General features: G+C 50.5%; 4 protein-coding genes across 4 annotated transcripts, besides 4 other annotated features; all 4 read left to right on the plus strand.

Annotated features, from left to right (window-relative positions):
• Positions 1-3441: 3441 nt before the first annotated feature.
• Positions 3442-10419, plus strand: acyA (adenylate cyclase acyA; the record flags this gene model as incomplete). The annotated part of the gene is made up of 4 exons (XM_001257967.1): positions 3442-3620; positions 3929-4670; positions 4772-10060; positions 10144-10419. The coding sequence occupies 4 exons, from the start codon at positions 3442-3444 to the stop codon at positions 10417-10419; spliced, it is 6486 nt and encodes a 2161-aa protein (XP_001257968.1).
• Positions 10420-11327: 908 nt separating this feature from the next.
• NFIA_054180 (putative sister chromatid separation protein (Src1)) lies at positions 11328-13672 on the plus strand (the record flags this gene model as incomplete). Its single annotated transcript, XM_001257968.1, has 2 exons — positions 11328-12889; positions 13048-13672. 2 exons carry the CDS (start codon positions 11328-11330, stop codon positions 13670-13672), a joined length of 2187 nt encoding a protein of 728 aa, XP_001257969.1.
• Positions 13665-13716: a microsatellite.
• Positions 13717-15832: 2116 nt separating this feature from the next.
• Positions 15833-15876: a microsatellite.
• Positions 15846-15875: a microsatellite.
• Positions 15877-17302: 1426 nt separating the features above from the next.
• NFIA_054190 (putative C6 finger domain protein) lies at positions 17303-17800 on the plus strand (the record flags this gene model as incomplete). The annotated part of the gene is made up of 1 exon (XM_001257969.1): positions 17303-17800. The coding sequence occupies one exon, from the start codon at positions 17303-17305 to the stop codon at positions 17798-17800; it is 498 nt and encodes a 165-aa protein (XP_001257970.1).
• Positions 17648-17765: a microsatellite.
• Positions 17801-19416: 1616 nt separating the features above from the next.
• NFIA_054200 (Zn(II)2Cys6 transcription factor) lies at positions 19417-21909 on the plus strand (the record flags this gene model as incomplete). The annotated part of the gene is made up of 4 exons (XM_001257970.1): positions 19417-20354; positions 20406-20840; positions 20903-21821; positions 21892-21909. 4 exons carry the CDS (start codon positions 19417-19419, stop codon positions 21907-21909), a joined length of 2310 nt encoding a protein of 769 aa, XP_001257971.1.
• Positions 21910-22262: the final 353 nt, after the last annotated feature.

A 22262-nucleotide genomic window follows, 5' to 3' on the forward strand; every position in this document is an offset into this window, starting at 1 on the left:
CAGAGCTGCGAGTGCATAACGCTCTATATATAGGTCTGATGTCTATACCAATCATCTCCGGCGGTCAACAACTCCATTTCTTTTGGAGGAAGCTCTGTCGTCAAGATCATATACACAACAATGAAAGTATCCATATATTATCAACCTAAAACCAAGCAGCGTCGTGGCAATGGTCAACAAACTCAAAACCGCCTGATCGTCCCACTCCACCCCCAGCCCCCTCTTTTTAGAGACATCTGGACTGGATATGACGCTTTAACCATATCATCACATCACATTACAGGAGCTGAAATTCCGCGTGTCATCTCCATCTACTCCGTACTCCGTAGTAAATCAATTATCACAACGATGCATTGTGCTCTGCCTCGCTGTTCCGCGACCTTTCAGATGTTCCTTCAGCATCTGCTGATCCTGCCATGACTGTCATACAGATCACCAAAAGCAGCAGGACTCGGTTACAGAACGCGAGTCATTCGACGAATTCTATCAAGAGACTTGTCACAATCTGATCTAGTGACTACTATCTAATTTTTGAAGTCCTCCCGAATGTAGGAATATCCGAGGGCCCAGTGCTGCCCTTTGTTCCTATAAGAAACGAGTGGAAACTCGCCATGTTTCCGCCATGCTTGGCGAGCATGTCTGACCCGAGGACCTCAAGTAATCGCTCGGGCACCTCTTTTGGGTACACAAGGTAACATCAAGTTGCTTTGAGCGCTGATTAAATGTTACTTGGCAACCACACCACACGCTATCCTCCAGTACATATTGCACACCTGCTTCGAATATGGCAGGCAAGCACTCTGAATCAACAAAGGAGATCAGCAGCGTCGAGAACTGGCAACCGCTTCCGCTAATCAGATTATAGCTATGAAGCTACCGTCTTCTTCAAGTCATAGTATGTTCTGACGTGATAATGAAGCACTATATGGTACTACATGGTCGCCTCCGTGGGATATAAGGACCGCGGGATCCTATGATTTGATACAAATATCCCGCTGACATCTGCTCATCCACAGAGTCGGCACTCTGGCTGTGAAAGATGTCTTCATCAAGTACTGGGATGTTGTGTAATTGATGGCTGATGAGGAGATATCAGCGTTATGGGATCATTTGAAGAATCAGCAGAAACATCAACGTGATTATACAAGCCGTAATCCCTTGTTTCTCTGTATATATTGGGTTGAATTCACACAATCTAACCCGTCTGAATCCCCGCATTTTTATACAGCATTTAGAAGGCAGGTCGGATATTCCACACGGGTAATACATATAGATCTCAGCGTCACCGACTCACCAGAACCTTCACTTGCTGTCTCCGATGATGGCCGTAGGAGTAAACCACTTATGGTGGCAAAAGATACATTACCCGGCAGACAGCAGCTGTTCAAAGGTAATTGAAGTGGTGGAAGAAAGGAGATGCAGAAGCGAGCTCGGCTGCAGTCGTAGTCACTGAGGTCGCATGGCCTAGAGTAGGTTACAAGCATCTAGGCTTAGGTCATACTTCAAGAACACTAGCAAGCTCGGCTAATTAGACCTCTTTCAAACCTTATCCACCCGAGGACGAGCTTTCTGATGCTGATACTAGTACTGTCCTGTTGCTCGCTCTGGAATATAGCCACTGGTTGGTCCAGTTCATCTATCAACCTTTTGCCTACTGCTTACTCGCTTGAACATTGCTGCAGCGGAGTCGGGCTTAGACCAAATAAAGACTGGACATAGAAGGAATATAAGGACGAGTATTGCATGATCGAGTCGGTTTCAGGAAGTTTGAGCAGATGACAAAGAGGAAGGGAATAATTTCTCGGAGTATCCAGCTATAGGCTGGCCGTCCACATGCAGGCCTATTATTCCCTCCAGCCGAAGCACTTTGCCTGTCTCGGAGAGCTAAAGAACTGGGTAACACCACCAAGAAAGGTTCGGAGAGTAGGGGGGGCGTTGATAGGTGAGCGGATCAGCTGACTTACCCCGTGTGCCCCTTAAAGCGGCAACGCCTGACTGAGAGATAACTCTGCCTATTGTGATTTAAGTTATCTCGTGCCTAAACCGTAGATGATAGCCAAAAGCTGTATGTAGCACGGATGTCTCCGGAAGACGGAGCTTCAACTCCCTGGATCTTCATAGGTAAGCTGCCCATTTGTGAACGAAAAATGCGAACTTGGAAGTTGACGAGTGTAAATCTATCAATGATTTACAACAATATAAAGACTCGTCCACCTCATCAGAGCCAAGTAGATAGATCAGAAAGGAGACTGGACTGTATCAAAGAGTTCATCGCGCCTGGCCAAAAGAAGCACAGACATCATCACGGACCACCCGGCCCCGGAATCGCCTCAAGGCTGACAGCTCCCGTTAAGCTAGGGCACAGCGTACAGACAATGAAATGAACGATACTTTGATCCTTAAGGTATTTATCTGAGTACTGAGTAGCTACCATATTGTGTTGAAGTTCTATACCATATGTAGCAACCCGTATTCCTTCACCGTCGAGAGCCAACACGAATAATAAGCAGGGCAAAAGGACAAAAAGGAGCTACCTTGCTCCATAACAGTAGGTTTAAGTATCTGAGGTACCTTTGGTACATACCTTACAAGTAGCTGGTTGAAATGTTACAGTCATGTCTTCCCTTTCCCCTCAATTACCTTGTGGTTTTCCCGCAGTAGCCCGCAGTAACTCTCCGTTGAAGCGTGTACCTTAGGTAATGCACGGTACTATGTATTTACCATACCTGTCCCGATCTCCCCCTAAGCCTCAGGCTAACAGTAAGGTAATAATAATAGCCTCTTCGGAGCCGCAGCGAATCTCAAACAGACAGACTCCTGCTCCTCCGCTGTTGGCGCAGGTTTAACACACCCTGACCATCAATGAATAACACCTACGCGACAATTCTTCCTGATTCATGTTTGGTCCTCATCCATGCCTGATGTTATTTGAGCTTCTTGACTTATATTCCAGTATTTCCTTCGGTCTATTTTGACTACCTAGCTTTTCATAGTGGAACGTGTGATGACGTTCCTCCACCACTACCGCTCGCCCTCCAGAACATGAAGGACCTTCCGTCTTGACACCGTCGCGCCCGACGAAATATACCCTGTGCTACGTTCAGTCGCCTTTGCGATATTTCTGTCTTCGCAAATAACAGCTAAGCCTATTCTTCATTTTCTTCAACCACCGTTCGAACCGATGGTTTATTTTGCTCTGCGCATTCCCTACCTTTGACAAAACGAACCTTGCTATCGCATCCGACCATCTTGGTCTTAATCGCACACGCCTCCGTACAACGTCCTCGTCGAGCTTTAATATCCTTCCTCAACCTCGTCCTTCATCTCTTCCTCCGAACCCGTTTGCCATATTCATGGTGGATTCTTTCTTGGCTTCCGCGACTGCTGTGACAACCGGCTGATTTCTCACTCCTGGCCCGCAAGATTGGATAATATAACAACATGTCGCTGCGCGGAAGTGAGAATTCGCACAGAAGGCGTAGTTCTGAGAGCTCCGGGGCCCACAGCTGGTTGTCGCAAGAGACCGTCAGAGAGAGTCAAAATCCTCGTCCGCTATACAATACAGCCATGCCGAATGGTCGTAACAATTCTCCTTTTCCTGGCTCTGCGGGCTTAGAGAGGTAAGAAACAGTGCGAAATCGAATTTCTCTCCCATTCCTTTTTCACCCATGTTGAATTGCTGGTATGGTGTCTCTGTTGGAAACTTGGGGTATATATACAGTTGGTTGCGCGGCGAGGTTGACGAACATTGATCACCGGCTATCACAAGCCCCAAATACGTCTTGACAAATGGGGCTGTGGACTGTATCATTCCTGCTGGGCTTGATGTTCTGATGTCGGATGAAATTCCGTGCCAGCATTTCTTCCTGTTATCTGCCGATACGGCGGGGTTTTTTGTTGAGTTAACATGAGTGCTAACTACCTTTAGATCTGCATCACAGGGTCACAACCAGCCAAAGCAAGGCTCTTCGAATAACTTATATTCTTCTACTTTCTCGTGGAACTCGCCCGATATCTCACCCACAGATCAGCGGAGAGGCGTTGGCAGCCACAGGAAGGGTACGGCGACCTCCGGGGCTGACGATCCTGGCCCCCCACCAACGTCTAGCTCGAGCTCGAAACCGTCGCAGCTGAATCCCAACCAAATCGACTACTTTCATCAGAACCCCAATGCCTCGTGGTCAACCTCCCCTAAGATAGCCCCCATGGATAGCTCGGGAACGTTCTTCCATGACTTCTCCGAACACGAGGCATCACCGGCATCTGCCACTTTCCGTCCTAGCACCGGCCGGACCTTCGCCAGTGACCCCGTGGATTTTGACTACAACGGAGACGACCGTAGACCATCGGTAGCCAGCGCCACGACAATCAGCAGTCAGGGCTCGAAGTCTAGTACAGGGGGTCGATTCCGGAAGAAGTTGCAGGGTTTCTTTGGCGATGAATACCTCCCGTCAGGCGAATCGAAACAGGAGCAGGAACAAGATACCCGATCGTTGAGCAGCAGGCCAGGCTCTATTGATCAGTTTAAAGCCCGCGAAAGAGCCAATTCTGATGGCGCACGAAACTTTCCAGAAAGATCCCAGGATGATACTTCCTCACTACATCCTTCAAGACCGCGAACCCCGCTACCATCCAGTGACATTACTCCATGGTTGTATCAAAGCTTCAATGTAAGTGCATGACCTAATTGCCCACATTCGAATCCGTCTTCACATGTCGTCTCTGTCTGTTTCTGAAGGATTGGAGTTTCTTATTTTGTGACTATCTCTAGGACATTCCTCAATTCGGAGAAGCTCCTGTTCGAGAAGCCCCCATCGCCCCTGAAGGACGTCGTCTTGCTGGTCAGACTGCTACGAACTCAGGTACTTCAAGAGAAGCTCGGAGGCACCATGGCAGCCACCGTCATTCGCGAAGCAAGGAAGAAAAGCCGACTGTCGCGGGTGATCTTGCTGGTTATCCAGCTCGTCCAGCAACAGGACGTGATGATTCTTATCTCGGATTACGCCCCTTCCGAGACCATAGCCTAAATGCCTCGACAGCGATGAGCTCAACTACCACTCTCGGCGGTCGCTCTACTAGCCCCACGCCGAGTATACAGAGCGCCTATTCTAGGGAACAAAGCCAGAACTCCCCCGGGGCGCCGTCCAACAAGCGATCGATACTGGATAAAATTCGTCGTACCAAAGCACATGGTCCCTTGAAGCATTTCCCCGGATCAAAATCCGCGCAGGACGCATCAAAGTCTTCATCGAAGCTCGCGCGGAGGGAGACTTCTCCTCGACGAGGCCGGCAAGGCAGTCTGGAAGGTGGTACCTCTATCAGAAACCTTGATCTAGGCGATTACGAGCGTCGAAAGGACGGGAAAGGCCTAGTTATGGGCTCCACAAAGTTACGAAACCGGCGGGGCCTTGGCAATGAAGCGCTTCCTGGGAAGGACGTCAAACTTTCAGAGGAGCCTGGTGTTTGGAGGCTTGATACAGATCTTTCACACATGGAGGGAATCGTTAGCCAGCAACCTCTTCCTTCCCCAAGCGACAAAAGCAAAGCTCAGGATGGTGTCCCACCGCAGCATGAGGAAGGGAAGAAGTCGGAGGGCTTGCCTCCGGGTCACTGGGATGCTCCGGAGAGCTGGCAAGTGAAGAAGCATGGGGAGGATCTCGCTGCTCGGCTTCCAAATGTGGCAAGTGATGCGACAGGTATTGCACGTGAGCCAGATGGGACTTCATACTTCATCCGGGTCTTCCGCATTGATTCCACGTTTGCTACGCTTTCAGCTGGTCTGAATGCCACCGTTGCAGACATCCTCCTTATGCTTGGCCGAAAGTCTTTTCTTCAAGACCACTTGAATAACTATGAAATTGTCATGAAAAGGAATGATCTCTCTAGACAGCTCGATCACTCGGAGAGACCCATTCTTATGCAAAAGCGATTGCTGGAGCAAGTCGGATACACTGCAAAGGATAGAATTGAAGAGATTGGTCGGGAAGACCACAGTTACATCTGCCGTTTCATATTCCTTCCAACCAAGCTCAGTGGCTACAGCAGCCTTGATGGCGATCCAGGATTCAGCAGAATGCAGAAATTCAGTCATGTGGATCTTCAGGGTCGGAGTCTCGTCACCATTCCGATCACGCTCTATAAGAAGGCGTCCGAGATTATCTCACTGAACCTGTCTAGGAATCTGTCCCTGGATGTCCCCAAAGATTTTATCCAGGGTTGTATCAATCTACGGGAGATCAAGTTTATTGGCAATGAAGCTCGGCGTTTGCCAGCGAGTTTTAGCCTTGCAAGTCGATTGACTTACTTGGACGTGTCCAACAATCTCTTGGAGGAGCTTGGCCATGCCAATCTCGACAGGTTGCATGGCCTCGTCAGTATCAAAATGGCCAACAACAAGCTATCAGAGCTACCGAGTTACTTTGGGAACTTTCAGTATCTCAGGAGTCTCAATATCTCCTCCAACAACTTCCAAGTCTTTCCTTCGTTCCTCTGCAATTTGAAGAGTCTTGTGGATCTTGACATCAGTTTCAACAATATCGCTGAACTGCCAAATATCGGAAAACTGGCGACACTGGAACGAATCTGGATGACGAATAATATGCTGAGCGGGCCATTGGATGAGACATTCAAGGACCTCGTTAACTTGAGGGAGATTGATGCGCGCTTTAATGCCATTACCAATATAGACATTCTGGCGCAACTCCCTCGACTGGAGCAACTGCTGATTGGGCATAATGCAGTCTCGAAATTCAAAGGGTCATTCCCCAGACTGCGGACTTTGCTCCTCGATCATTGCCCAATGACGCAGTTTGACATTGATGCACCAGTGCCAACCCTGACCTCGCTCAACATTGCCTCCGCCAAGCTTGTGCAATTCCGGGATTCGTTGTTCGAGAACCTGCCCAACCTGACCAAACTGATTCTTGATAAGAATCATTTTGTTTCGATGTCACCGCACATTGGAAAACTTCGTCGGCTGGAGCACTTCAGCATGATCAAAAACCCCCTGGCTGCGCTCCCTGCCACCATCGGATGCCTGACCGAGCTTAAATATCTCAACCTCAGGGAATGCAATTTGAGAAGGCTCCCCGCCGAAATTTGGCACTGTGTGAGACTGGAGACCCTCAACGTCTCGTCGAACGTGCTGGACAGCTTCCCCAAACACGGCAGTTCTCCGCCTCAGCCACCTAGCGACACGGGAATTACGCCTGCAGCGACTCCAGGGGGAGCCACAACGCCAAGTTATGAAGATCTCGGTCCTCTTCAGGAGCAAGATGGGCTAGAAACACGTCGACCCAGCCAGACTTCAGGAGGCCTTTTCAGCTCCGGAGGCTCACCAAATGGTGGGACTTATCGCAAACCGTCCGTTGCTTCGTCTCTTGGCCAAAGCGGCAGAAAAGTGTCGGCAGCTTCTCGATCGGGTACAGAGGGCAGCCCTTCTTCCAGGAAAGATTCAAACTTCTCTCAGCACGTGGCGACAACGTTTGCCGGCTCGCTACGAAATCTATATCTTGCAGACAATCGGCTAGAAGACGATATTTTCCGAGAGCTGTCCTTGATTCCAGAGTTGCGCGTGGTTAATCTGTCGTACAATGAATTGACCGAACTTCCGCAGGGCTTGCTCAAGCGCTGGCCATTCCTGACCGAGTTGTACCTTTCGGGCAATGAGCTGACTTCGCTTCCTTCCGATGATCTCGAGGAAGGCAGTAACCTTAAAGTTCTGAACCTGAATGCGAACCGATTCCAGGTCCTGCCAGCAGAACTCTGCAAGGTTAGCAAACTTGCAATCTTAGATGTTGGAAGCAATGCCTTGAAGTACAATGTGTCCAATTGGCCATACGATTGGAACTGGAACTGGAATCGGAATTTGAAATACCTCAATTTCTCTGGGAACAAACGCTTGGAGATTAAACCAAACATCACCTCGGCGGGACCGACCACCGCCAATGGGACCGACTTGACTGATTTCAACTCCCTTACCCATCTTCGTGTCCTCGGTTTGATGGATGTCACGCTGACAACACCCACCATTCCTGAGGAGAACGAAGATCGACGTGTCAGAACGTCTGCTTCACTTGCTGGGTCTCTGGCTTATGGCATGGCCGATTTTTTGGGTAAAAGCGAGCATCTGTCCATCATCGATATGATCGTCCCACGTCTGAAGCCGGACAATGTGGAAACGCTTGTAGGGTTGTTTGATGGCCAAGCTCAGTCAACTGGGGGCTCTAGGATTGCCAAGTTTCTGCATGAGAACTTCACCTCAACCTTCTCTTCTGAGCTTAAAAAGCTACGAGTGGAGGAAGAAGAAACACCGCTTGATGCACTACGGCGGACATTCTTGGCGCTGAACAAGAATATGGCTGCTGCTGCCTACAAATCTATTGACGACCGTAGTGTTCGGCAATTTCACAGAGGATCCCCAGCCACGAAACTCCTCAATCAAGACGACATACGGTCTGGTGGGATTGCAACTGTGTTGTATCTGAATAACATGGATCTATATGTTGCCAACGTTGGTGATGCACAGGCAATTCTTGTGAAGTCAGACGGGACGCTGAAGTATCTAACCAAGAATCATGATCCCGCGGAGCCCCATGAGCGGGCGAGAATCCGGGCCGCTGGAGGATTTGTCTCTCGCAACGGAAGACTAAACGACATTCTTCATGTGTCAAGAGCCTTTGGACACTTCCAGCTGATGCCCGCAGTCGTTGCAGCGCCCCACACCATGCATGTGCACTTGACTGAACAGGATGAGATGATCATCCTGGCATCGAAGGAATTGTGGGACTATGTGACGCCAGACGTGGTGGTCGATGTCACCAGAGCGGAGCGTAGAGACCTCATGATCGCTGCTCAGAAGATCCGGGACCTGGCGATATCCTTTGGTGCTAACAATAAACTCATGGTCATGATTCTCGGTGTGAGTGACCTAAAGAAGCGGGAGAAGTTCAAGTTTCGTGGAACAAGCCTCTCGATGGGGCCTCCTGCTTTTCCCGAGGAACAAATCATCCCCAGCACGAAGCGTACCAAGAAACCGCGTGACATGCCCGGCGATTCGAGGCTCGCCCGCTTCGATTACGTGGATGCCCCTATTGGAGAGTTGGCCATCATCTTCACAGATATTAAGAAGTCCACAAGTCTGTGGGAGACATGTCCCGACGCGATGCGCTCAGCGATTCAGATACATAACGACATCCTTCGTCGACAACTTGGAATCATTGGTGGCTACGAAGTCAAGACCGAAGGTGACGCTTTTATGGTCGCTTTTTCCACCACCACAGCAGCCCTGCTCTGGTGTTTCAACTGCCAAACCCAGCTTTTGGAGGCCGAATGGCCTACCGAAATCCTTGAACAGCCTCAGTGCCAGGTCCAGTACGATATGGAGAACAACATCATCTTCCGGGGTTTGTCTGTCCGCATGGGTATACATTGGGGAGAGCCTGTCTGCGAGAAAGATCCTGTTACTAATCGCATGGATTATTTCGGACCCATGGTCAACCGTGCATCGCGTATTTCGGCAGTAGCCGACGGTGGTCAGATTTTCGTCTCGTCCGACTTCATGAGCGATATTCAGCGCAACCTTGAAGTGTACGCTGACAGTGAACGAGCTGCTTCTACTGGCTCGGAGGAAAGCTACGCGGTAGATAGTCTGGGGTATAATATTCGACGTGAACTTCAACAACTCAACAGCCAAGGATTCGTCATTAAAGATCAAGGCGAACGGAAGTTGAAGGGCCTGGAGAATCCGGAGCCACTCTACCTCATCTACCCTCACTCGCTTTCCGGGCGATTGACCACGCTGGAACAAGCGGAAGCAAGAGAGAACGGCCCCACGACCATAAGTAAACACTCCGAGCTCGAAATACAGACGGATCTCATATGGCGCCTATGGGAGCTCACTCTTCGCTTGGAAAGACTATGCGGCGCGCTGGAGAATCCAGGTGAAGCGCGACTGAAGGAGCCGAACGTCGCTTTGTTCAATCTGGTCAAGAATCATGGTGGCGAGCTTGCCGATTCGACGGTGGTGAGTCTAGTCGAACAGCAGGTAACTCGCATCGAGGTTAGTGCACAACTTTGATCTCTCTAGCATCTTTAACTTCTGCATTTTGATTTCCCCAAACTGACGTTTTATGCCTCTTACAGATGAACATTACGACTCTCTCGGTGCGATACATGCTGAAGCCCTTCAAACCTGGTGACAAACTAAGTGACCACGCCGTCCCTATTGGTGAGGTGATGCAACAACTACAAACCCAACTTGCCGAATACAGAGCGCTCAAGGAACAACTGGCCGTCGGTGCTGCGGGCATCACTGGCGCCCCATCCAGCTCTCCAGGAGCTGAAGGTCAGGATACTGGCGAGAGCGATTCCAGCTCCGCGTCTTCGTCCTTCCTCCAACTTGCTACATCCTCAGAGTAGCGGTATCTTACATGACCTCGATGTGGAACGTACTTCTGGACATTTGTCGCATAACTGTTTATATAACAGACTAATTCCCTTGTCGCTATATCCAAGCTTTGTTTTATATTCATCCATTTACATATAAGGGGCGTCTACTGGGGTGGTCGTTTCTCAATGGCTTCGAAGCATTGGTGGGGTGCTAGAGGTGGTATGGGTTTTTGGCTGTTCCCGGTCGAATACTGTTGCATTGGCCGTACTAGCCTGCTTGACTGAATCTACTGCTATATGTAATCATCTGAAAATAGCCTGCCAACAGTTTGCTTTTAGTATCTATAATCTGGTTTGTCCAGGACGGGTTCAAATCATGTGACTGTTGTGGCTGTTATGGCTTTATGATGGTGTGGCTATTAAAGCACGTGATTTTCCTGCTTGTTTATTGTCATTGATTTGATTGGGTTGAGACCAGTCATAACAGGTCATCGGCCACACGCGTTCTACTTTCGTCATCATAGCAGGCTCTTCATCTTTGATTTAGCACACATCCATCCACCTCAGATAAATTTGGACACATGCATAATTGTTAACCTTTGATCTGTGAGACGATCGTGTATCTACCTCAAGAGGAGACTCTGAGCACGACCCCTACTTGGAAGATCGATATTCATTCCTTAGGCCCCGCTTGGTTGCCCTGGATACCATCTTCCACAGCATTATATCTTCATTCAGTGTTTGAGCTATTTTTTGACGAGTAAAAAAATAAAGTGCAGAGAAAATCTCGACTCAAGGGTAAGAGACGCATTCTTTGAGTCCTTATCAGGCGCGTCTGATCCCGATCGGAGTCTTCAGCCGTGCACCCGCATTTTGTGATTGCCCGTTCACTCACCTCTTGCTCTGCTGGCAGCCCATCGCCAGCGTCGCACTACGCCATGGCGGACGGACTGGAATATCTGTCCCCAGACTTCGACCTTAACACACTCACCGTACCCCGCCTCCGCTCCATCCTTGTCAGTCATGATGTCTCGTATCCGGCTTCTGCGAAAAAGGCGCAGCTCATCCGCATCCTGGAGGAAGAAGTTCTGCCTCAAGCGAAAAAACTCCTGCGAGAGCGCGAGAGGGTGAAGAGAACGAGCGCAGGTATCACAGATATGCCCAGTCGCGCGACATCGGTGGCTAGTGATTATGACGGACAACGCGAAACCGTTGATAGGGAGTCTATGCCTCCACCGCCGACACCGTCTACTGTCTCTACCGCGACCGGGACAAGAAGAGGCCGGTCGAGGATGAGCACGAGGGCGTCGACGGCAGATATTGAGGAGAAGAACGTACCGAGCACACCGTCGATAGTCACGAAGAAGAAGGTACCGAAGTCGGAGACCAAGCACGCGCGCGCTTTTGACAGAGAATTGCATGATGATGGTCCGGTGACGCCTGTTGCTCGGGATATGGTCACTCCACGCAAATCCACGGCTAGGAAATTGCGAAATAGTGAAATTGCTCCTTCAATTGAGCCCGAGCCACACACTGTCTACGTTAAATCGGAACCAAAGGAGGACAGTGTTTTCACCGATGACAATCCATTTCAGAGTGGCAGCTCTCCTGGCTCAAGAAGCATCAGTCGTGATGTCAAACGAAAGACAAGTTCACGGCTTTCCACCGCCAGCCCTGCTTTCAGCCACGGACTGAGACCACGAAAGTCTGAGACCCCTTTTGATCTCGATGGTGATATTTCTAGAACGCCTACAAGATCACCCTTTGGATCCCCTGTCCTGCCGAGGGAGGAAGTTGAGATGGACGAGGAAGAGGATGAAAGTGAGCTCAGTGCCGGCGAGGAATTTACGCCCGAGGAGCAATTAGCCTTGGAGGGACAACAAGCGGAGTTAATGTATCCGACGGCTCCACGGATCCGACGCCGAGCTGCCAAGCAGAGTACGGCAAGCAAAGCTGCTCCGTGGATCCTCATCCTCTCTTTGCTTTGGGGTTTTGGTGGTTGGTGGCGCAAGGAGAAGATTGAGATCGGGTACTGTGGTATCGGCAAGCCTACTTGGTCACTGGCAGAAACCAGGGTGCCCGAATGGGCCAGTGTATTGGAACCGCAGTGTGAACCTTGCCCTCCACATGCGTTCTGCTACCCGAACTTCGAGGCGAGCTGTGAGCATGACTTCATTCTGAAACCGCATCCTCTATCGCTTGGAGGTCTAATTCCTCTGCCTCCCACATGCGAACCAGACAGTGAAAAAGCTCGACGCGTGAAAGCCGTTGCCGACAAAGCGATTGAAGAGCTCCGTGATCGACGAGCTAAATTTGAATGTGGAGAGCGTCTAGAGGATGGTAAAGAAGTGACGTCTCCGGAAATGAGCGAAGCGGATTTGAAACAGGCGATTGCACAGAAACGCCGTAGAGGCATGAGTGATACTGAATTCGACGAGCTTTGGAAAGGAGCACTCGGCGAGATTGTTGCGAAGGATGAAGTTGTCACCAAAACAAAACAGTAAGTTGCCTATGGGATTTTTCTGTTGATATCATGCTTTCTTTCTTTCTCTGGATATCTCGTTCGTGCCCAGCTTAGTATGTATGCTAGAGCTCTTTCATGTGACCACGGTTCTGACATGTATACCGGAACTAACAGAGACCGCAACGCAATCACAGACCATCCGATGTCCTTGTTCTCTCATCTACCTCAATCGCACGGCTCCCCCTCACATGCGCCTTCCGCCGCCACATCCGACTCTCTCTCCTCGCATATCGACTCCCTCTTTCAATTTTGATTATTATGGTTCTGGGTTCGGTTTACGCTCGAGCAAAAATTCTTGCTCGGCGATCCGATCTAGCTCGAGTCCCAGAGCTGGTAGCAACCACGCTAGATCGCCTAGCGACACAAGCAGCGCTTCATGCTCGCGGTGAGGCGAGGGAACCGTATATCCCCATTGGTCAGTTGCGTGACGACGTCCTCCGTTCTGAGCTTCATGGCAAGCGACGTGAAGAGCTCTGGAGGCGTGTTCGCAATGTAGTTGAGGGCAATGCCAACATTCGCGCTGCGGTCCGCGAGGGCCGGGGTGGAGATGTTGCGCGGGTTTGGGAATGGATTGGGGGTATCGGCGGCGTTCACGGCAATGCTCTCGAGAGCAGCGCTACCCGACGAGAGAGTAACCACCAACTGCCCTACTCGTCTCCCTCGAGCGAGGGAAACCGCCCTCCGGCCGATCAACAACAATTGACGCCCAGAAGTCCGGGGGAACTTCGCCGTTGGGACGAAGGTAGACCCGTCTATTAAGGGACTGCAGTGTATATGATCTATTAAAGGACTGCAGTGTATATGGGTCTTTGAGTTGAACTACCAGCATTTTGGCTCATTTTTGGGTATTTTTATCGCGCTTTACATGTACAGTATCGAGTTTCATGATTCCCCTGCCAGTAAATCTACCAATAGGTCCTCCCGTGCATAACTTGCTCATTTTTTGGTTTCCCGGCATTTTCTCGTGTCTTTCTCGAAGCCATCTGGCCTGATGTAGTACACAGCTACCTGTATACAGGAGCCCAGATGTATCAACCCCTTTGCCTGGCTTCGCAGCTATGGTCTGACTCGCCCTCAAATGTCAGTCGTCCTGATATCCCTAACCCGAACCTTGGGTTGTTGAACCACGGCCGACAGTGGTGTCCAAGCGCCACGCCCCATCCAGAAGGACAGCCCACATACCAGCCATGTGGGTTGTCAATCCATTCGATCAAGACTGCTTTGCTAGGTTCTTATTTGTCAGATCTGAATTCGAGCTGCAGCCACGAAAATTGTGGCTGCAGAGCTCCTCGATTATTCGACTGATTTCCCCGGGCTATTGCTAGGCATGGTGTTGCAGCCAGCGATTCCCTTTTTGGCACATCGAGGTCGATTCCAGAGTTTGAATACCCCAGTGGGCTGGTCGTCGCCTCTGTTTTTCGCTTGGTTTCGCTTGGATGCGGCGTGGAGACACAAATTTGCCACCTATGTATGATTAACCAGACTTATCAGTGCAGAGTACACCGATGATTCACTCCCTCGCCTCTACTGGCAGCCGTCCCAGCGAGCGAAACACTACGTTGTCTTCCATCATTGGACGATCGTGCCTATCATTCAGCATCCGTTTCACAGCCGCAGGTCCGCAAGGACTGTCGCTTCGATCGCGGATACCTTATGTATTCCACACAAGACTCAATTGAGCGGTAATACCTCCCTAATCTTGTAGATAATTAATGCGCACCGTTAGCCATGGGTCCGCAAGCCACCAACTTATGAGTCTGGCTTGCCACGTTCCCACATCGGTGAATTCGGTTGTTGAAAACTCGAAGTCGCCTACAGGTAACACAAATCAACACTGTAGAGTTCTTGGGGTTCTTGGCGGCGTTGATCACCCTTTCCAGCACCAGCCTAAGAAGAGATGGAGATGCCTGCCAGAATAACCGTGAAATTATCACTTTTTCACGACCACAGCCTGTTTTTCTGACCGATTGACTACCACGGCGGTTCATCGGTCCACATATCCAGGGAACGTCGTACGGACGTTCTGAGTGGAATCTTGTAGAATTGCTAATGGAGACAGGCTGGCGACGTAGGTGGCTCTTCCTTTAGACCAACTCTCGGCAGCCTTAGGCCAGAAGGCGGGGGCAAGGCAAAAAAGGCGGTACGTCGTCCGTATGGCCAGCGCCCAAATTTCACGTGAACGTCATGGAGTTACCTTTTAGAAAAAAACGGCAAAGGTGAGCATACGTCAGCATCGTCTGCATCAACCAGCCATAACCTCAGCATGGCGCATTCGACTGTTCGAATCCTGTATTCTAGTCCACCTTAGGTCGGTACGGAGGTGCCTTGGTCTCTGGTTGCCTACCCATGGTTGGTGGTTCTGATATGCGTGGGGATTTGCGGTGCGTCTTCGAATCCCGACGGGGATTGGATAAGCTCGTGTAAGGAATTGCGTACAGGAGCACTGCATTTCCAGGTAATCGTGGATCCATCATGCAACCGAAGCAGAACCCCTTTTCTGATCAAGATGGTAGCCGTCGCGTCTGGCGGGGCTCGCAATAATTGTTGTTATTGTTTCTTTTCGTCCCAAAGAAGACGGCGCCCCATTCAACTGAAACCATCGGCCTTGCAAACTACGGAATGTCCCTTTTGGCACCCTATCATATCCAACGGATATTTTTTCCGATAAGGGAAAGTTATCGAACTATTGCCGAAGATTGACGCCCACAAGGTGTCACGACATCAATAGTGCGATATTTGCTGCTACAACCAGAGTAGACGGCCCGAAGTGGAATGCAGAAAGCGACCCCTTGGACAGTCGTCTAGATTCGGCATTCCTCAGAGGACACGCAGCCGAAGAGAGATTCCTGGCCCTCGAACATTGCACGCAGATGATTCAAGCAAAATAGCAGCGGAATCAGTCATGACTAGGGTGAGGGAAGGAGGAGGAGGAGGAGGGGGAGAATGGAGGGGGAGAATGGAGGTGCAAATATACGAGGGTCTCCAGCTCTGCGTTCAAGGGCCCGGCGCTCGGATTGATCTTACCACGATTGCTCAATGGCCCTAGCTGGAGGGTACCTGTCTGCCTATCAGAGTCTGACACCCTACCTGATCCTCGATGCTCCGCTTCAGAGCAATTACTGGGGACACTGATCATTGGTTCAGTCAAGCTGAATGCTCCATCGACGCTTTTCAAGCATTCTCATTGATGGACCAGCTTCCTTAGATCTGGGGCTAATCCTTTAAACCCGCATCGCTCCTAGAGGGAAGCCCCGAAGAGGCTAAGAGCAGCACTACTCTCGACTCTTGACAACTGTCTCCAGATTCACTTTCCTTTCTCTCCAGCCTGAAATTAAGGATCTTCTATCCCGTACCCGAAAGGCCCTTAGGCACGCTTGTTTAAAGGGCCTTTCCGCTTATCGGTTATCATCCAATCCTTGTTCCCTTTGAGTCTTTTGGTTTAAACAATCTCTCTACCCATTCTCTAAAACTACGGAGTAAAGGTTACCAAACCTCCTGGAAGAGTTGGAAAGTCGGGAGGACCCACGGAAAGTGGGAACGGCCCGTGGATGAGGCAAAAGTGTCAGAGCCATTTGAAAGCTTCATCTTTTTTGTATCCTTTTTCTCCACCTCCCTTCAGTCTTCTTCGTTTTCGACCCTTTTTCTTTTAATTTCCTTGTGACACATTGTTGATGATCTGTTCCGGAAAACTTGTCGGTGTTGACGGCGCTCTCCAATCTCGCATTTTGGACCAGATTATTCTGCACTTCTGCCCACATACCCACTTACCCACTCACCTGGATGCCTCTACACACCATTGGACTGGCCGAGTTAATTGTTTTGGGTGTCGATCTCTTCCTGCTGAGGTTGAGAACCGCAGGCCCAGTTTGCCTGAAGCATTAAGCAGCGTCGGTTCCCCGAACCTGGCTTAGCGCTCCAGGTGACTTACCTTTCCTCAAATGCTCTTCTGATAGAGAGAGCATGTATGTCCGTTGAGCACTTGAGGTTTGGTTCACCCCCTCAAAGAAGGAGTATGATTAGAAGAAAACTCATCGTCCCGAGTCCAGTCTGGCCTTTCCTCCCTTAGCTAGCCTCATCCGGTTCCTTGTTTTTTTTCATATCTTTGTTCCTTACCTCATCAGACCATGTCTCATCAAGGGCCCCCTAGGCCTTTTCGCCCTATCGCCCCAAGAATTTTGTTAGATACGCCAACAGCGGGACCTGTCGCTGAGGAAAATAAGATACGGAGAGCATCAACAGCTTGCACAGAGTGTCAACGACGTCGGACCAAGGTACCTTTCCCCTGCGAAGCACGTCCCTTCTTTCGCAAATATCCCGGTGTGAATGAATGCGCGGCATCTTGAATCTGCTCTTCTTTTATGTCCTCTTTTCTAAGTACACCATTCTGACATGCTGCTTTCTCTACTCGTTTTAAAGTGTAGTGCAAACTCGACCGGTACCCCATGTTCCGAATGCGCCCTCCACGGCCGAGATTGCATCGTCGACGAGTATGCCGACAAACGCCGTAAGGTTGCGCGAGATCGCGTCCAGGAGGAGTTAGCGTACTATCGCGAATTTGTGCAGCAGCTGCTGGCAGCCATTCGGCACGGCAAACGTACAGACGTCGACGCCATTATCAATGTCATCCGGTCGGGAGCCTCACTCGAGAAGATACACTTGATCGTCACCCAATCACTGAGTCATACAAACGAGGCCGATGGCCTTGAGATTACGGTCCACGATCTGACAAATGTACCGGACGGCGTATCTGGGAACTCGTCTCCCGATGCGAAAGAGCCGGATGGCGTATCTGCGGAAGCGTCTCCCGATGTCAAAGAGCCGAATGGTGTATCTGTGGAATCGTCTCCCGATGCTGGGCTGAGTGCGATCTTGAATAAAGATTCATGATCTGAAAATCAGTTCTGTAGGCCGTTGGCAACGATGGTCTCCGTTTCTGCACATGCCATCGCTTTGTGGCATTGTTCCCACCGCCGTGCCAATGCTTTGCAAAATTAGTGTTCTTTCTTGGAGCTAATCCTAGGCCGCAATCTTGCTTAGCACAAGAAGAGGGTGACTACATGGCCATTAGCCTTGAACCATCAGTTGACATGCTTCTAGCCTCAAGCCGGAACAGAATTAGGTGCCGTATGGGCTAAGACTGCCAACAACTGGCTTCCTCAGCCTGTCTTCATTCTTGTCTTTACTTTCTTTCGCTACCTTTTCCTGCTCCCAATCGATTCATCATTTATCATACTACCTGGCCGATTCAGTACTTACTTCCTCTTCCCACCCGCGTCGGTTCCCCGCCGACTGGGAGCAGTGAGAACGTATCTGTCCTTTCACCGACGCTATCGGCTGTGGAGTTGCAGCCGCAAGGGATGCATGTTGATCAAACCTGAATTTGATCCAACGCCGCAAGTTGGCATCTACTGCCGCGATAGGAGTGTTTCAGTTTATCGAATGTCGACAGCGCACAGCTGCATGCTGGTTTTGCCTCAATGAGCTGAGCGTGTTCGACCTGTCCTGCCATGTTGTCCACGTGCTCAAAACACCATTCTAGCATCAGATCGATCGCCGTCATCAATGATTGGGCATCGCCGGGACGCGACAGCTACATTCATCGCTTGGCAGTCTCTGACTGCACGAAGTTCTATCAGGGGCCTCTCACCCACCCTGGAGAGCGTTGATTCACGGTCTTTCCTTTTCATTCCTGGCGTACGGGGTATGCGTTGTGCATAAGCTATTCTCAGGCGATGTGGGCGATCTCGGTTGTTTGGCGCCATTCTGATGACCGATATATACGAAGCGGATTGTCATTGCTCGGTCCAGAACAGCTCAGGAGCTTTTCTCTGGTTCTCATCTACGTGGTCAAACATTTTGGCATGGTCGAGCCCCGCTTCGCTCTCGGGGTTTCCATTGTGCTTGACTCATTGTCGTTTAGTCGGTGCAATGCTGTAGCTAATTAGCCTAACTCATAGACTGGAACTTTGCTGTGGACTTTGATTTTCTACCATCGAAACTCTTCTTTTGCGTTCTTAGACTCGGCGTCGACTCAGGAGCACGTGACGGGGTGTTCACTGGGAGACGTGATCTTGAGCAGCCTGCATTGAGATATTCAGCGCAACTCGATATCCCCCATATAATTACAACACAATATCACCAGTTCTCTTTCCAACTAACATGGGGGTTTTCACGGCCCTCGCCAACTGGCAGCTGTGGAGTACCGTCATCCTCCAAGTCACCAACCCCGCACGTCTCCAAACTTCGACCACGACACTAAGACCAAGAAAGAGACGATGACTGGAGCTTCTGCCGTTGGGCGCGGCACTCCTCCGAACTCGCTCGGAAATTTCTCCATGTCAGCATCAGTCATCCCCGTTTCGAACGTCTGTCTGTCTTCTAATGCTTGTACGATGGCAGCGGAAAAAAGGAAAAGAAGACAGTAGGACAGGAAATTCCCACCGCTCCGTCTCGTGCCTAGAAAAACGACCTGCGCAGAGTCCCCTGTCTCGCCTTCCGAACCAATGAGGGCTTCTCTTATGAACGGGGTACATACGCACCTCTCGCCCGGAAATGACAGCGTCGTCGGAATTAGCACAGATGGCCCGTACCTCGCTGGGCGGCGGAAGCGAAAGGCATCTGACTCGTCGTCGCCAGCAGCCAAGGGCCCTGTGCAACGGCAGAAGATTACACGAGCATGCGACTACTGCAAGGAGAAGAAGACGCGCTGTACGGGGACGCTGCCGTGTATGAGATGTACCCGCCTTGCGCTGCGCTGCGAGTACAATGCTGCGTACTCGCGTGGCCTACCCCCGGTTCCGTTGCCGGCGCCACCGTCGTCGTCATCGCTGGTGAACTATGCGGATGAGAACCATGCGCGGGGAGGTACTCGTACTGCGCGGAGTTCCGTCTCTCAGCGATCGTCGAGAGAGTCGCCCAGGACTGGCGTGGGTTTGCGATTGCAGCATGGTAGAGCTGGTTCGGAGGTGTCGCTGCGTGATTCGCCGGAGCCGGTTGTCACGGACTTTGAGGGTAACTATCTCGGGCCGGCGTCTGGAGTGTCGTTCTTGAATCGCGTCTGGAGTCGCCTTCATCAGGATGAGTCGTCGGCTATCCCTGGCGGACTGCAAGATGAATCTGCCTCCAGGAATACGTCCGTTTTCAAGTTCGGGGATAAGCCTTATTCGAACTACCGGGAGGCTGGCTTTACGCTACCATCTTTCGAGAAGGCTCTGGAGCTTGTGGGCATTTACTTTGACTTTTCGATGGTGACTTACCGTTTCTTGCATAGAGGAAGCGTGGAGGGATGGCTCAAGCAGGTTTATGCAGACAATATCTGTTTCGCGAACCCGCCTACCGGTGTTATGGTAGCCCGGACTGCCATCATCCTTATGATCTTCGCTGTAGGTACTCTATATGAGGAACAGAGGCCTGGCGACCCAGGAGAATTTCGCAATGAAAGGTGAGCATCTACGGACTCACTTCTTGTCTACAAATACTCAGAGACTACCAGCGAACGATGGTATGCAGCGTCCAGATGGGCCTCTTCTATGGAATCCGGACCCCCGCGGTTAGAGACTGTCCAAGCACGATTAGGTCAATGTCTCTACTTGCTTTCATCATCGCGGGCCAATGAATGCTGGTATACCTTCGGCACGGCTCTCCAGCTGGTGACGGCTCTCGGATTGCATCGGAAATGGCCGGCGAAGATGTCAAAGCATGGCAACTCTTATTTGGAGCAACAACTCCGCAAACGGATTTTTTGGAGCGCCTATACGCTGGACAAATACCTCAGCGTCATGTTTGGGAGACCGCGGTTGCTGCATGATGAAGATACCGACCAAGAACTTCCGGATGAAATCAATGACGAAGATATATTAGAGGAAGATCCGCGGCGCCGGACCGGTTCACCAGATTGCATGATGATTGCGTCGTTGCTTCATTACAGGTTTGTAGATTGATTTTATGCTATCCCTTCATGCAACTGAAGCTAAGCCTTCAACTTGGCAGGCTTGGTCGTATACTCGGCGAAATCTCTCGACAGCTTTACACTATCAACCCTCATACTCAAAATTCTCCTCTTGAGACCGCTGCTCGCCTTGCCTCGGATCTTGAGAAATGGAAACAGACTGCACCACCTTTGTTCAACAGTGTCCGAGCGACGAGCCTGATCCCGCCACTTTGCAGGCAGAGTCAGGTTTTGCAGCTCGCATATTCGCACGCTATGATCCATGCGACCCGATCATTTCTGTTGAATGATTTCACGGATCTCAGTCGTCGACCATCGGTTCCACATCCGATGGTTTCGAGCCACGTGCGCAAATGCATAGACGCCGCGGGAGACGTGATGAAATTAGTGGATAGCCTGGCCAAGCAAGGGGTCTTGATCCAGTCATTCTGGTTTACGCACTATGTGTGCTTCTGCGCCATCATTGTGGTCTACATCCACACCATTCAACAGCATCGACTCGCTTCGAATTCGGACACCGCTTCCCCTAGGAGTGTAGAAGACAGCGGCTACCTTCATTCACTCTTCAGTCTTGCAGAGACTTGCCAGCAACATCTGGCGGAGGCTACCCGCAAGAATTGCCCTAGTCGCCGCTATAGTATTATCCTGGAGGAGCTGAGAAAGGAAGTACATCGGCAGATTGGAACACCTATTCAACCTGGGAGTCCGGAAAACTCTCATGGAAATCTGCGCAGCAATCACGTAGGAGGCAAAGAGACTCTCATGGTGGGTCAAGGGCATGCAAACCCGGTGCATGTTGAGCAAACGGCCCCTATGTTTACCAACGCAACGGTCCATCAGCCCGCATCTAACGGTATGCAATCGCCGAATTTTCTGGAAGGGCCCGTTGGAAATTCTGAGGACTTTGGTATTCTTGATAATCTTGAGGGCTCGATCTGGTGGGCTCAGCTCGATTCCTGGGTAAGTAGATGTACTCCAGCTGCTGCAGTTTCCAGTACCTGATCGAAAATGCTTACTGGTCTTTATTCAGGCGTTCTCGAATCAGTGATCCTTCTACGATACCTTTCTGAGTTGCTCGTTCTGAACCATCCTGTGGTCGTCCACTTGTTACGCGATTCCTTGCCTGCTGGTTATGTAAAGCGACGATACATGACATTGGTTAATGAGATTATGGTACTGATGATGGACCTTTGTGTGCTTCCTATTTCATATTTCATGGGAATACTTCTCAATGCATTCGTCTCCTTGTCTGTAGATTAGTAGATCGAAAGACCTATTCCAGAGGCACTAGTAGTCGAGGTTGCTGGTCTACTGATGATAGTGAGCTGGCAGTAAGTACGTATGTACCATTTTTAGTCCTGTATCACACAGACTACTCGGTCGAATAAAGCAAGCGATAGA

Source organism: Aspergillus fischeri, genomic scaffold (assembly GCF_000149645.3).
Source record: "Aspergillus fischeri NRRL 181 1099437636266 genomic scaffold, whole genome shotgun sequence".
Taxonomy (NCBI): Eukaryota; Fungi; Ascomycota; class Eurotiomycetes; order Eurotiales; family Aspergillaceae; genus Aspergillus; species Aspergillus fischeri.